The sequence below is a fragment of the Myotis daubentonii genome, chromosome 1 (genome assembly GCF_963259705.1).
Source record: "Myotis daubentonii chromosome 1, mMyoDau2.1, whole genome shotgun sequence".
NCBI classification, from domain to species: Eukaryota; Metazoa; Chordata; class Mammalia; order Chiroptera; family Vespertilionidae; genus Myotis; species Myotis daubentonii.
The window spans coordinates 102,692,535-102,706,082 of NC_081840.1; the positions used below are offsets into that span (position 1 = coordinate 102,692,535).

The following is a 13,548-nucleotide window of genomic DNA, read 5'->3' on the forward strand; positions in this document are numbered from 1 at the left end:
TGTCCCTGAAGCAGCTGCCCTCCCCACCAAGGGAAATTTACCTGGTAAAGTTTCAGAGACTTGTGGAGCAGGACACGCCCTTCCTGCCAGTGGTCTCCTTGGTGTCCAATGGCCCTCCAGACCAGCTGGTCATACTCTTCTGGTTTCTGGTAGCGCAGCTTGACCCTTAGTGTGCCCACATGGGAACCAGACATGTGATACCAGAAGGTCATACAGTGGGCCGAGTTCTGGGAATAAACCACAGGGCTCACCAGACGAGCCACTTTGCCTTTCTGATTTTCGTCAGCTTGGGAGTAGATGAAGTTGCCATCTCCTGCTATGACAGAAAACTGTGTTAGAGAGAGTGTCCAAATTTATAATTCCTTTGTCTCTTTTTTTCCAACTTTCATCACTCACACCCTTCTCTCTTGAGTTGAGCACCAAAAACCCAAACCTGTTTTGCAGTGGAAAGGGAATGGAGTGCAGTTGTTGGGGACCCAAGGTTCAGCTCTGAGCTGCTATAAATGGACATATGATTGGGGGAAGGCTGCAAAGCAGCATTTAGACGCTGCTAATTAGGGATGCATTGGCATAGGGGCACAGGCTGTGACTCAGGGCGCCTCTGCACCATTGCAAGCAGACTGAAAGCACAGGGAAGATCTATTTTTGTACAACTTTAAGATTGCTTCAGCAGCACCTGTGTAAACACAAACATTAAATGGAATAATTTAGATGTATTTTTATTTATCACTAGAGGCCAAGTGAACAAAATTCGTGCATGGGTGGGGTCCCTAGCAGCTGCCGGCTGTGAGATGTGAGCCAGGAGCTGGAGCTCCCCTTTCCCCAGCTGCCTGCTGCCTGCTGCCTGCTGCCTCTGCTGGCTGGGGCAGGGCTGGCCAAGGGGAGAGGCCACGGGCGGTTGGTGGGTCGGCCCCGCCTCCTGGTAGAACTCCCAGTTGAACTCCGGGTTGAAGGGACAATTTGCATATACTTTGGTATAACTGCTTGATAATAAGAAAACTGCATTTTCCCCAAATAATATAGTGATTTCCCCCCAAATTCAGATTATTTTTCCCTAGTTTATTTTAATGGCTTATAAATTCCTGAAATAACCCCAAGAGCTTGAGTCTCAACTGTGATCCAGGCTCCTGTGTGATGCAGACTTCTGGTTCAAGGAGAGGAAAGGTTGCATTTTCGAGGCTTTATTAGAACGTGACATCTTGGCAACATAGACACTTGAGGAGCTGCCGAGGACTTACTCTAGGCTTTGCTTTTAATTACCCTCAGTGGAAACATTTCCTTTTGCCACCATCTGGTCTAAACACACAAGTCATGTTTCACTGTTTGTTTGCTCTGCAAATAGAAATCGTCTCCTTTATGCCTCACCTGATGTATGTGTGAATCTGATGCTGAGGCCTCAGTGGGCAGCAACGTATTTTGTTTGCTGTCCCAGAGGCTTGTGCATTTGTGAGGTAATTTTCACTGTACACATGTGCACTGATTCTTGTACTGCTTGCCTGTGCCAACAGTGTCCGGGGAAGTGAGTAAGGGCAGCTTTCCTCCTTCACTTGGGGGCTTATCTGAGATTGCACTGGAAGGAGCATGTTAATGAAACCCATGGGTGGACTAACAAAAGGAGGGAGCAGATAAAAACCACAGCTCCAGGATTATGTTTATGCTCTCTGTGCTTGTGAGCGTCCCCCGTGACCAGCTGACTAAGTCACTCCTGGGGTTTCTCTTATCCGACTAAATTACCAAGTGGCAGTGCCTGTCTGGGAGACAGTGCCATTTCACTGAGATGAATAGTGGATCAGTCCACCAAGATGGACAGCAAACAGGTAGACAACACACCCATCTTGCCTCGCCCCCTTTCTCCCCGAGGTTTCTGAAAAAAACCTGAAGTTGGAAATCTGCAGAGAGGAAAGACATTTATTGATTCCATGGAGTTGATCTGGGCAATTTCTGGAATAGGCAGAAGACAGAAGGAGAAAACCTGTCAGGGGTAGAAGGAGGAAGGCTGAGCAATCTGCCCTGGCCTTGGCCTGGCTGCCATTGTGGACTTTGAAAATTTTGCTCATGTCACTTTTCGGTTTAAAATGCCTCCCTGGCTCCTCACTGTCTTTAGCCCAGCCCCATATCTAACCACTTCACATGGGAATCTGTCCGAAGCACACCACTGGCAATCCACTGAAACAGACCCCACCGCTCCATCTCTCTCTACATATCATTCCTTATTCAAGCCAAGCTTACACTGTCTGTGGGACAGGCCTGCTTTCTCTGACTCCTCCTATCTTATCTTTCACCATCATGATCTCCTTTGGCATAAGGCATCCTCATTCCTCATTCTTCTGCGCTGTGATTGCTTCCACCCCTAGCTAGACTGTGAGCTCTTCAAGGGCAGGGCCACCCTCCCTTAGATGTGTATCTCAAATGCTCAGTGCAGCATTTGCCATGTAACAACAGGTCTATACAAATACCATGTGTTCAATGAACCAGGTAAAGATGCTGGGCTTCAGGAATCCTCTATGAGGAGGTGTATAGCTTCATTCTTAGAGGTCAGATCGTTTAACTAAATTCAAAAGCGAGCAGTAAAAGGAGATTGCAACTAGACAGTGTTGATTCAGAAACAATCTCCATGTCTGATTTGCAAAGTTCTCCATCCTGTGTCGGTCAGTCTGTGTGCATGTGTGCTGTCAGGGCTCCTTCCTCTACATTTTCTCACATGAGCCAGCTCCTGCCTTTCAGGTGTAAGGCTCACCCATCACTCTCTGCAAATGATTGTTTCTAGTGCTGCGCAGGCTAGTCAGGACAGGCATGGCACCACAGCCAAGTAAATCAGGGTGTCTGAGAGAACAAAAAGCACAGATTCTTCTCAAGAAATCACACTTCTCAGCTGTTAATCTAAGACAAGCCCTCCTGTTCTGATGCTCAACACATAAAATACTGATATTTTTCCATTCAGGGGTTTTATCACAGTTCTAAGTCAGGAACTCTGTCTTCATTTTCTCAATTAGTGCTTTACTTCTGCAAGCCTTTTAGCTTTTGTCTCTAGCTAACATTGTTTTTAACCTTTGAATGTCAGATCCTACTGAGCCATTTTGCTCTACTTTGCATCAATTTTCCCACCATTACTGCCTTCATTCCAGCTAATTGCATTTGGTTAATTTGATGCCATTTATATGTACAGTCAAAGTAGTTTAAGTTTTCTAAAACTGCTTGTCTTAAGATTCAATTGAAAGTATTTCAGAATTGAAGGAGTCCAATTTTATCCAATTTCCTTGTCATTCTCATTAGGCAAAGAGCTAGCTGTGGTGGAAGGAGGACTATTCAACCTACTTAATCATTACATTCATGGGGGGTGAGGGGTGAGAGTGAACAACAAAATGGGAAAGGCATGAAGTACCCCCTGCCCATCCATCAGCCCACTGACCTACTTGCCCAAGCACCAGCTTGGGGAAAACTTTGCTTAATGAGATTTCTCAGCAATAGCAAATGCCCTTCTGGAGAATCTTTGGGAAGCCACTACTGAGTAAGCAGGCCTATAAACATTGGAGTATGGTATATGTTTGTGCATTGGGTGTTCCTTGTAAGTGTGTATATGTGTGTTTTTCGTAGGACACTGTTGGCTCTTTATACCATACCTCAAGATGGGTGATGAAATTACTACGAAGGAAACAAGGTGGTGGTAGATAGAAAAGCTCAGGGGGGTGGCTGTCAATTCCCTGTTAGAGGGAAAGTAAGACAGGAGGTGGGGTAGCTTGTGACCAGGGGTTTGATGTGGTTTCTACCTGCTCAGATTTAGAATCTTCCCCAAAAGAATAAGAACCCCATCCCACTTTGATCCACTTCCATTTCAAGGGTCCAGAGAGAGCAAGCATAAAGCTCACTTATTGTTTGTTCAGCTGTGTAAATACACAAGAGGGCAAATCTATGTCTGGGCTTGGTTTAAAATAGTCCAGAGTCAGGGGTAATAGAGACAAAGTAAGATTCCAATGATTTGATAATTTTTGAAGTTGGGCTGTGTACATTTAGAGTTTGTGTTACTATTTCTTTTATACTTTTAAATATGTTGAAATTTTCCATCAAGTATTAAAAAGGTACTAATTCACACGACTTTGCCCAGTTTGTTGTTTTTTAGGAGGTCAATCAGTTGCCAAATTTAACCAGCCTTTTCTGCTACTAGTGTTGAAATGTTAATGTTAGGGAAATTGTATCTCTATTAGGGAAAGAGATCTTGTTAATTCCAGGAAATAAAAGCATAAGTGAACGCTCTGCAATATTTTCTGTGCTCCTAGATTAACAGACCCCAAAACTCTCCACAGTAACCCTTAATTCAAAGAAATGAGGCCACAGTGAACTCTCCAGTACCTGTGTGATCCTGGATCGGTCCCGTTTTGCTGGTCAGCACACTCCATTTGAGTTGCACGTGATTGTCATGTTCCCAGTGACAGAATGTCTTATGAGAACCCCAGCCAAATTCACAGTTAAAACCATATGTTGGAAACTCTTCAGCGGGTGTAAAGGAAAAATAGAGACAAGCAGAGAAAGACAAATATAATCATTTAGATCAGAAAGGCCCTTAATTTGTTCATGGAAAGCACAATTTATACAACTTAACATCTGTTTGAAAAATCTGGGAAAGCCACAAAATCTAAAATTACCAGGAAACTCAAAAGATGCACAGAGATGTCAAAACATTTTCAAAATAACGTTTAGTAACTTTTTAAATCCAGTTTTATAAAAAAAATGATGGGCTGTCTGTCAAGTTGGTTTTACATGAAATTTCTGGGAAGGTTACTTTCCAAAGCATGTATGTTATATCCGTATGTAGCATTCTCTCTATTTCTTCAATATTTAATATAAAAGTTGCTATGTTCTTGAGGACGGACTATATAAATTGATACTCACTAATTAAAAGAATCTTAGAAATTGATCCAGGAACCTCAAGTCTAGAAATGTGGCAGGTGAATGCCTCATCCTGGAGGCTATTTGTATTCTCATCACAGCAGCTAATGCTTCCGGTCTTTAGTGTCAGATCTCTGAAGCAGATCTTAAGATTTTTTTTTCTTCTGTGCTTTATATCAGGTCAATTAATTTTAAGTGCAGTTTCTGCTTTTTCAGTGAATTTTAAAATTTGCATATAAATTGTTCATCCACTTAAAAACCTCAATGCAAGGTCATGTAAAACCAAGGCACATTTAAGTAACTACCAGGTTTTTTTTAATTTTTTATTTTCTTTAATCCTCTCCTGAGATTATGCTTTTTATTTTTTATTATTTTTAGAAAGAGAGGGAGAGAAAAACATATATCAGTTGCTTCCCCTACATGCCCTAAGCTCCCCCTACTAGGGATTGAGTCTACAACCTAGGAAAGTGCCCTGACTGGGAATTGAACCTGCAACCTTTTTGGTATATGGGATGACACTCTAACCAACTGAACCACAGAAGCCAGGAAAGTTTCTTATATTTTGAATGTTCCAAATGCTGTCTTTGGGACCTAAAATTAAAGTATGGGTGGATTTTCAGGAATTATTTCTCTTAATGTGTTCTACAAGGTGCTATACTTGATTATAGTGTTTTCTTAAATCGTTTTTTTTCCCACTCCACCCTCCTTTTGAAAGTAGCTTGAGTTTTAAGCATGAAAAAAATAAAATCATTGATTCTTAGAATTATTTGGTAAAACGAATCCTAAAGATAAGATGCTCATGCTTCTGTTAGTTCCAGGCCTCCATGTAAAATGAAACACAAAGCCGCCTGTTTTCCCTGAATGGCGGGGCAGTGCTCCTCTCTGAGATTAGGCAGTCCACCAGATGGCAGCATTGAAACGGAGAGAAACACACCTAGGGCGACTTGCCCACTGAAGTTAAAAATGTCTCAAAACCATCCCTATGTGCAATAAGGGAAGTATGGTATTATCTGCTGTTTTAGGGAACAACACATAACAGGCTGAGAACATATCTTGTTTTGATCTTCTCTTTAACTTTACTGAAGTATTTAATACAAAATATCTTCTTTCTCCTTTGAGCTTGGCTCCATTGCTCCTCTCTAATTTAACAATGGGAAGAGAAATTTTAATGGAAAGATTTCTTGAATAAATAAGGATGATTTTCTTCGCACTTTTAGTTTCCAAGGAACTCTTTCCGAATGCTACTATACATTTTTGGAAAACATTCACTATATGAAGTGTTAAAACTGAGAAGGATAGAATCTCATTTTCAATGACAATGTGACCTCCCAAAGCATGCATAGATAGGACCAGTGTGAAACAGTAAACTAGTAAGTGATATGCATAATATGAACATTTTCAGTTAGTGCAAAAGGAAAGTTTCTTCTATTTTGAATGTTCCAAATGCTGTCTTTGGGACCTAAAATTAAAGTATGGGTGGATTTTCAGGAATTATTTCTAGACTTCACAGCCACAGTGTTATTGGAGAGCTGTATTTCATGTCTAGTCTATCAAAACCAAGGCTTCTTAGAGCATGATAAACTTTTTCCAAAATGTACCATACTTGTGCAGCAAGGTCAAATCATGCAGATGAAGTGAACTGAATAGGGACTGAATGAACAATCTTGGATGTCAACCACCAAAACCCAGGAATGTACTGTTACATAATCTCATGTTAGAAAATGTTAATATTGGAAAATGTTAATGTGTATGTGGGTTTTGGTTTTCTCCTTAAATGTGGTTTATAAGACAAGCATATACAGGAGGGCAGCAAGCCACTATGGAACACACATTTCTTGTTATATTTACCTGGTTAATACATTAAATTTATTGTATAATACAGAAAACCACACTATCCATTATTTTGGCTATCAATATTCTGGTGATATCATAAATATATGAACTTGGGTGTTTTTGCAATCACCAGGACATGCGACAGCTTTGCCTGAAAAGATGATTTAGGCATTTCTCCTGCTGCAGTGAATGGCAGTTCATCTTGATCTTTCAATGTTCTTTCTAGTTCTATGAATCTAACAGGATGAATTGCTCTAACATTTTGATTTTATTACGCTTTGATGTTCTTGTCCTGATTATATAGCTTACTTCTGTTAATCTTGATCATTTAAAGTAAAGTTTTTGAAAATCTATGCATTTTGTGGAGGAAAGGTATAGAGTAAGAGTAGCTCAGTGTTGAAAATTCAAGCCTGGATAAAAAGGCTATTACACATACAAAATACACATAAACACTTATAGAAAGGAAAAAGAAAAAAAAAACAGAAGAAAAAAAGACAGAAGGGGAGGAGAAAAGAACTGAGAAAGAAAAAAGCAACGGATGAGTGAAATAAATGTATAGGACTATTGACTTTTAAATCTTCAAAATATTACCCAATTCTTATTAAATTCATTGGGAATAATCTGGCTAAATTCCTTCTTGACTCTTAAAAATAGCAGAAAATAGTATTCTGCACTTAAAACAAATTTATAGCCACTGTGAGCACACATCAGTGGTGCTTGTTGAACCTCCCTTACTCGCAATGGAATATTAGCACACTATATGCACAAGGATTTAACTTTTAAACCTGAATTTCTATTGAGTGTGTTAACTTGCTTACTTATAGACTGGATGTGTGGTACAAACAAGTGGAGAAGCTGAGGCCCATATAATCAGACGTTATAAATACAATCTAGGAATGTTTGATCTAGGAATGTGTGAAGATTCTCAGAGGATAAAAGGCTTCATGAGGGGGGAGCTGGATTTAAAATGCAGAATTTTCATCAATTCCTGGCAGAGAATTAATAGGCTTTTATGCATCTGGTTATAATCCAGACAGCATATAGATATTATATGCCCACTGAGTTTATTATATTGATAAGAATCCTCAAAATGAAATCTTGAGACTCTGCTTGAGTCTATACTGGCCTCATCAAATTCAGATTATAATGAGAGTTTGGGGGTCTAATTTTCTACTGCTTGTAAAGACGCCTGTAGAATCTGAAGCCTGCAGAACAATGTGGACTTGACCCCTGGGGACACCTCAGAGTTAGACCTTGCCTAGATTGACACTCTCAGGTCCTTGTGGAGCATTCTGAACATGCACTGGACTCCTCAAAAAAATCAGATATCCATTATCCACAACTGAAGATTTGCAGATTTTTAATTCAGGCAATAGAAAAACAAGAAACCAGGGTGATTTGTAAAGGACTCTGGGCAGACCCTGGATTTCAAAACTGGACCCTATCAGTAAACCCTGTGGCTTGACATGAACTTCTAATAATGGTCTACCTGGTTCATGATTTGCCCATCTGCCCTCTGACTACCGTAGACTCTGTGAGATGGCTGTCTGGTCCTGGAGCTCATATGTGAAGCCTTCACACTAATGGCCTTGAGCTCATGCACAAATCAAGTGTGTTCACAAAGTCATTCCTGCTCTGACAATACAGACATTCCACATTTAGGGAAAATGATCCAATTTGGGGATCTGATATATCTTTCTGGTTTTTTTTTTGCAGTTATCATTCTCTTTCATTTCTTTAATGACCCCTAGCTCTTTTGATAGGCAAGAGGGGAGATAAAACAGTTCATTGGCAATTTCATAGTGGTTTTAATTAATGCTCTGGCAAGAGAAGAAACTAAAACAACAGTTAAAGTGTTTGCTTCATCAATAGAACTTCCTTGTTTCACCTCACCCCTCTTCTTTAATATTGAGTCAAAGAGAGCCAACTGATGGTTGTTTCACTGAAGGGCTGAAGGCTTTCAGGAAAGGAAGGGAGCAAGCAAGAGGCCATGCTTCACTCATGAGGCAGTTTCAGCCATCCCAGGTTACTACTGCACAATCCATTAAGGCCACATTTTATAACATGAAAAGATGTGGATAGTACTACAGCTGTTTTGGAATTTTTTGGTGAACATATTATTCTTCTCTTTCATTTTTTGGTATTTGGGGTTTTTGAGCTGTGTGATAGAAGGCTTTTGGCAACCTGAATACATTACAGGATACTTGGTGTTAAGTCTAACTGAAGAGAAGTTTATTTTGCAGTTAAATCAGGTCAATGGTGATAGGGACCTTTAAGGAAGCATACTAATTAGAACAATCCTGTATACTCTCTGCCTAGCTGGGTAGTGTCATAGTGCTGATGAAACATTGATATACACCACATGCCCCATTAATAAATGACTGTGGAGGCGAAGCCTGAGTGAGCTTCTATAAAGGAAATGGGAGAAGCTGGAAAGCTGACCTGTTCACCTTACTTTGATGATTAACTTCAAAGTATTTAAAACCTCTGATTGCTTTATACTGACTGTTTTCTTCCATGTGGGTCTGTAGGAAAGAATTCTACAGAATACTAACACAATACAAAGGAGAGTGAGAGGAGGCCACCATTTAACTGTGGCTGGCCTTGATAAACAGTAAACTAAGGGCCTTAAAAGTCATTGTGCTTTTCCATTAATAAAAGGATGAGGAGGTGCCCTTCATGAGGGTGGTCCTCTCCCTACATACAATTAGAGCACTGGCTTCCTGCGCCCCACTTCGTGGCATGCTCACTGGAAACACTGTTGTAAAACTGCCAACTCTGTGGCAGGCAAAGCTGACAAACTTTGCCTGTCTTGATTTTGTAGAATGGTGATGAAAATAAAATAGTCAGGCTACTGCTTGTACGATTTCCTTCTTCTGTAGTTTGCAAACACAGTCCATGTCCTAGATGGGCTGTGGTTAAACAAAGTATGTTAGCCTACTTCTTCAGTTCAGAGCTGGGTTGTCACCATTTGGCAATTACTGATAGAGCAGGAAATCTCGCTCCGTGCCACATATACATGTGAATGGAAGGGAAGCAATAGTTATGGCTCATGCTTGGAAACCAGATGCTGCATGGTATCTCTTTTCTAGGGTTTTGAGAGAAGCTGAATCCAGAAGTACAGCAATGCTCTATTTTAGAAGGGGACGGGGAGGGAAAACAGGCATATGGGAAATCAACCACATTTTCTATTTTATTTGATACCTGATTGTATGGTGCTGTCTATTATGGTTGGCTTTTCTGTGGTCAGCACAGTGGTACCACCTGAAAAACAAAAGAGTAACATACAAAAGTGAGAAAAATGAAAAATTGTAGAGAATATGCAGTAGAGAAATGTATGCTTACATACATTAGATAGAGGAAAACATTTCCACAGAAAATCCTTCTGTTAATCTCAGCTGTAGTCATTATTTTGTTTAAATTTTGCTCATCACAATGTCAAGCTCAAATAAACTATTATTTTTTACCCAGCACATTTAGTCATAAGACATCCAGGTAGGAGAGAGAATTTGATACTTCATTCCAAGGTCATCCCCTGATTCCTAGACTGAACATGGCATGCCATTGCAACAGTGAAAACAAAGGCCTCCAAATGTCCTCAGCAACTGGGGCATTAACCCTGGCCAAGACCTCTAAGTTTTGAAGAGTTTCCCAAGGTTGCAGATGTGTGCCTTCAGGGGAGTTGCAAGGCTGGTCCTACAATCGCTTTTAAAAACTGGTGGTTTAAACTGGGTGGCAGTAGTTCCTCCTTTTTTTCCCTACAATAATAGTTGTTTATTTTTCCCCAAGGACAGATATTCTGCCCAGTATGTAGTTTGGAAAAGCTGCAGGAAAATGAGAAGGGGAGAAGCATTTCCTCACAGTTCCAAGGAACTGGAGATTGCACAAATAACACCCTGAGCAATGTGAACTTTCAGTCAGTTTGGGTTGACTTTGAATTGCTGGTCAGGGGACCATGTGGACACTTAGCTGTGTCCTTTTTTCCCCTTTCTTAGCTCTCCCACTGTCTACTCTTTATCATTATATTCTGTCCTAAACTTGCCCAACCAGAAGAATCACCTGAACGTTTATTGAGATTGCAGTTCCCAATCCAGTTACCCTCCTCAGATCTCACTGAAAACCAGAATCTCTGGGGGTCAGCCCTTGAAATATGTAATTCTGAAAACTTCTCAGGTGAGTCTTATACTGAAATAAGCTTGGGAAAGAGTGTTTTGCTGTTTATTGCCTACGTGCTTGTTTAGGCATTTCTCCTTAAGAGTGTCTGCACTGCACACCATGGTCAGAAACTATCTGCTCTCCCAAGAGATAAAGTCCTGGGCAGACTCAGAGTAAGGAAGGCATGGGGTGGACCTATGACTGTCATGAAGAGTGTTGGAGGTGATTATAGGGTGCCACTGTAGACCTACCAATAGTATCATTCAATAAAGATCTGTGATCATCTCTATTGTACCGAGCCCTAGTCCTATCCTGCAGCTCCCAAAGATTAGAAATCATCCAGATCATGAATCAGAGCTTCAGAATCATGCTCTTGGAATGGTCTGAAGATTTCTGAGCTAACCTGCTGCCGCACCAAGTCATGTCAACCCTGTTCTCCCAATAAATGTTCCAGCTAAGTGGTCATACAGGTTTGTGGCTTCAATGAAGTAGGCACCAGAAAGAAGGAATCATATATATTACTAGGGGCCCGGTGCACGAAATTCGTGCACTGGGTGTGTGTGGGGAGGGGAGAGTCCCTCAGCCCAGCCTGCCCCCTCTCACATACTGGGAGCCCTCAGGCGTTGACCCCCATCACCCTCCAATCGCCTGATCGGCCCCTTGCCCAGGCCTGATGCCTCCGCCAGAGGCGTAGACCCCCATCACCCTCCAATCGCAGGATCGGCCCCTTGCCCAGGCCTGATGCCTCCGCCAGAGGTGTCAGGCTTGGACAGGGGACCCCCATCTCCCCCCGATCACTGGCTCTGGCCCCCACCCAGGCCTGAGGCCTCTGGCCCAGGAATCATGCCTGGGCCGGGGACCCCCATCTCCCTCTGATCGCTTGCTCCACCCTCCGCCCAAGCCTGACGCCTCTGACCCAGGCTTCAGGCCTGGGCAAGGGGACCATCATATCCCCCCAACCCCCGGCTCCTCCCCCACCCAGGCCTGATGCCTCGGCCAGAGGAGTTGACCCTCATCACCCTCCGATCACCAATTACCGGATCGGCCCCTTGACCAGGCCTGAGGCCTCCGGCAGAGGTGTCAGGCCTGGGCAGGGGACCCTCAGCTCCCCGCGGTTGCAGGCTCCGCCCCTGCCCAGGCCTAATGCCTCTGGCTGAGGCGTCCGGCCCAGGCAGCGGGGACCCGCAGCTGCAGCGGCCCCGCGATCGTGGGCTCCACTTTAGGCCCAGGCAAGGGACCCCTAGCTCCTGGGACTGCCATCTTCGACCGTGCCCAGCTCCCATCGCTGGCTCCACCCCTACTTCCTGCTATCACTGGCCAGGGCGGCAAAGGCGCCTGATTCTCCAATCATGGCTGGGGGGCAGGGCAAAGGCGGCCCCAGGGCCGCCTTTGCCCTGCCCCCCAGCTCTTAGCTCCCCCCTGGGTTTCTGATCACTGTCAGTGGCAGGGGGCTTCTTCCTGCTTTCCCTTTTGCCTCCCTGCATTGTGCCTACATATGCAAATTAACCGCCATCTTTTTGGCAGTTAACTGCCAATCTTAGTTGGCAGTTAACTGCCAATCATAGTTGGCAGTTAATTTGCATATAGTCCTGATCAGCCAATGAAAAGGGTATCGTCGTACGCCAATTACCATTTTTCTCTTTTATTAGATAGGATGGGTTAGGAAGGTGACTCTATAATGGCAGAATTGGAGGGAGGCCAAAATACATTAGCATTCTATTCCCGGTGTTCTTTTAGGAGAAAAACTCACTTTATAAAACCAATATGCATTATCCGTTTTATTATAGGTTGGAAGCCAAATTCCACTCTTGGGTAAACACAGGTCCAATGTGAAATCTGGCCTCCCAGTGCCTTTGAAGACAATCCTATTATGTAATGAGTTCAAAGCCACTTGCAAATGAATAACTTGGAGGTGAATTTTCACCTTGGCAAGCAAATACTGGAGAGCAAAACCTCTCATTCCCATGCACTTGGTACATTTCACCTGGAATTCAGTGTTGTTTGTAAGAAGTGAGCATTTTACTGTAATAGTTACCTCTCTCTGTATACAAACAGGTCACCCCAGGAGGAGAAATTAAAGAAACAACATCTGCTTTAAAAGACTGAACCCTGTTTAATAGAGCCTTGATCCTAATCTCCTCCACCTATCAGGGTTAAAGTGAGAATGCTTTTAGTTTGTTTTTCTTGTACTGAACATTCAAGACTTGCAGCTCTGAAGGTAAAGCCTGTGCCAGAGTGAGCAAAGAGAATGCAGAGTTGTGTGTGTACCTAGGACGTGACTTGTTTACATGTGAAAAGGCACCTGACTTAGGTGATAGTTTTGCTCCTTGCAAATATTTATATATGCATACCCTTTTTCAGGAAAGGATAGCAAACAGCTTCACCAAGCAAATTTGGTTATAATGCAATAAATACATATGTAGCATGAAATGCCTTCTAAAATCCCTTCTTGATGAGGGCGTGAAGTGTGCATTATGAGCACCCCAGAAATTCTTAGTATGATGCATATATTTATAGAATTATTGAGAAAAATTTGATGGCCTGAGAAAATAACTCTTTTTTGCCATGGTAATATGAACAGGAATGAAATTTTTTTCTATGTACACAAAAAATGATTTTAAAAGCTGTAGATAAACCATAACCTTAGAGTTTTAAAGGATTGCCAGTTTTCCCCTA

The 13,548-nt window shown here is 42.4% G+C and overlaps 1 protein-coding gene and 1 long non-coding RNA gene across 3 annotated transcripts in view; one reads left to right on the plus strand and one right to left on the minus strand.

Annotated features, from left to right (window-relative positions):
- The window catches only part of LOC132211217 (uncharacterized), a 1,824,365-nt gene that overhangs the window by 391,105 nt on the left and 1,419,712 nt on the right, over positions 1-13,548 (plus strand). The gene's annotated exons all lie outside the window — the stretch shown is intronic.
- Positions 1-13,548, minus strand: part of NRP1 (neuropilin 1) — a 171,758-nt gene that overhangs the window by 7,264 nt on the left and 150,946 nt on the right. For both annotated transcript variants that reach the window (XM_059712800.1, XM_059712791.1), the window contains exons 12-14: positions 9,922-9,981; positions 4,348-4,485; positions 42-313 (exon numbers count right to left, since the gene is read on the minus strand). In XM_059712800.1, coding sequence (XP_059568783.1) covers positions 42-313; positions 4,348-4,485; positions 9,922-9,981 — 470 coding nt within the window. The remainder of the gene's footprint in view (positions 1-41; positions 314-4,347; positions 4,486-9,921; positions 9,982-13,548) is intronic.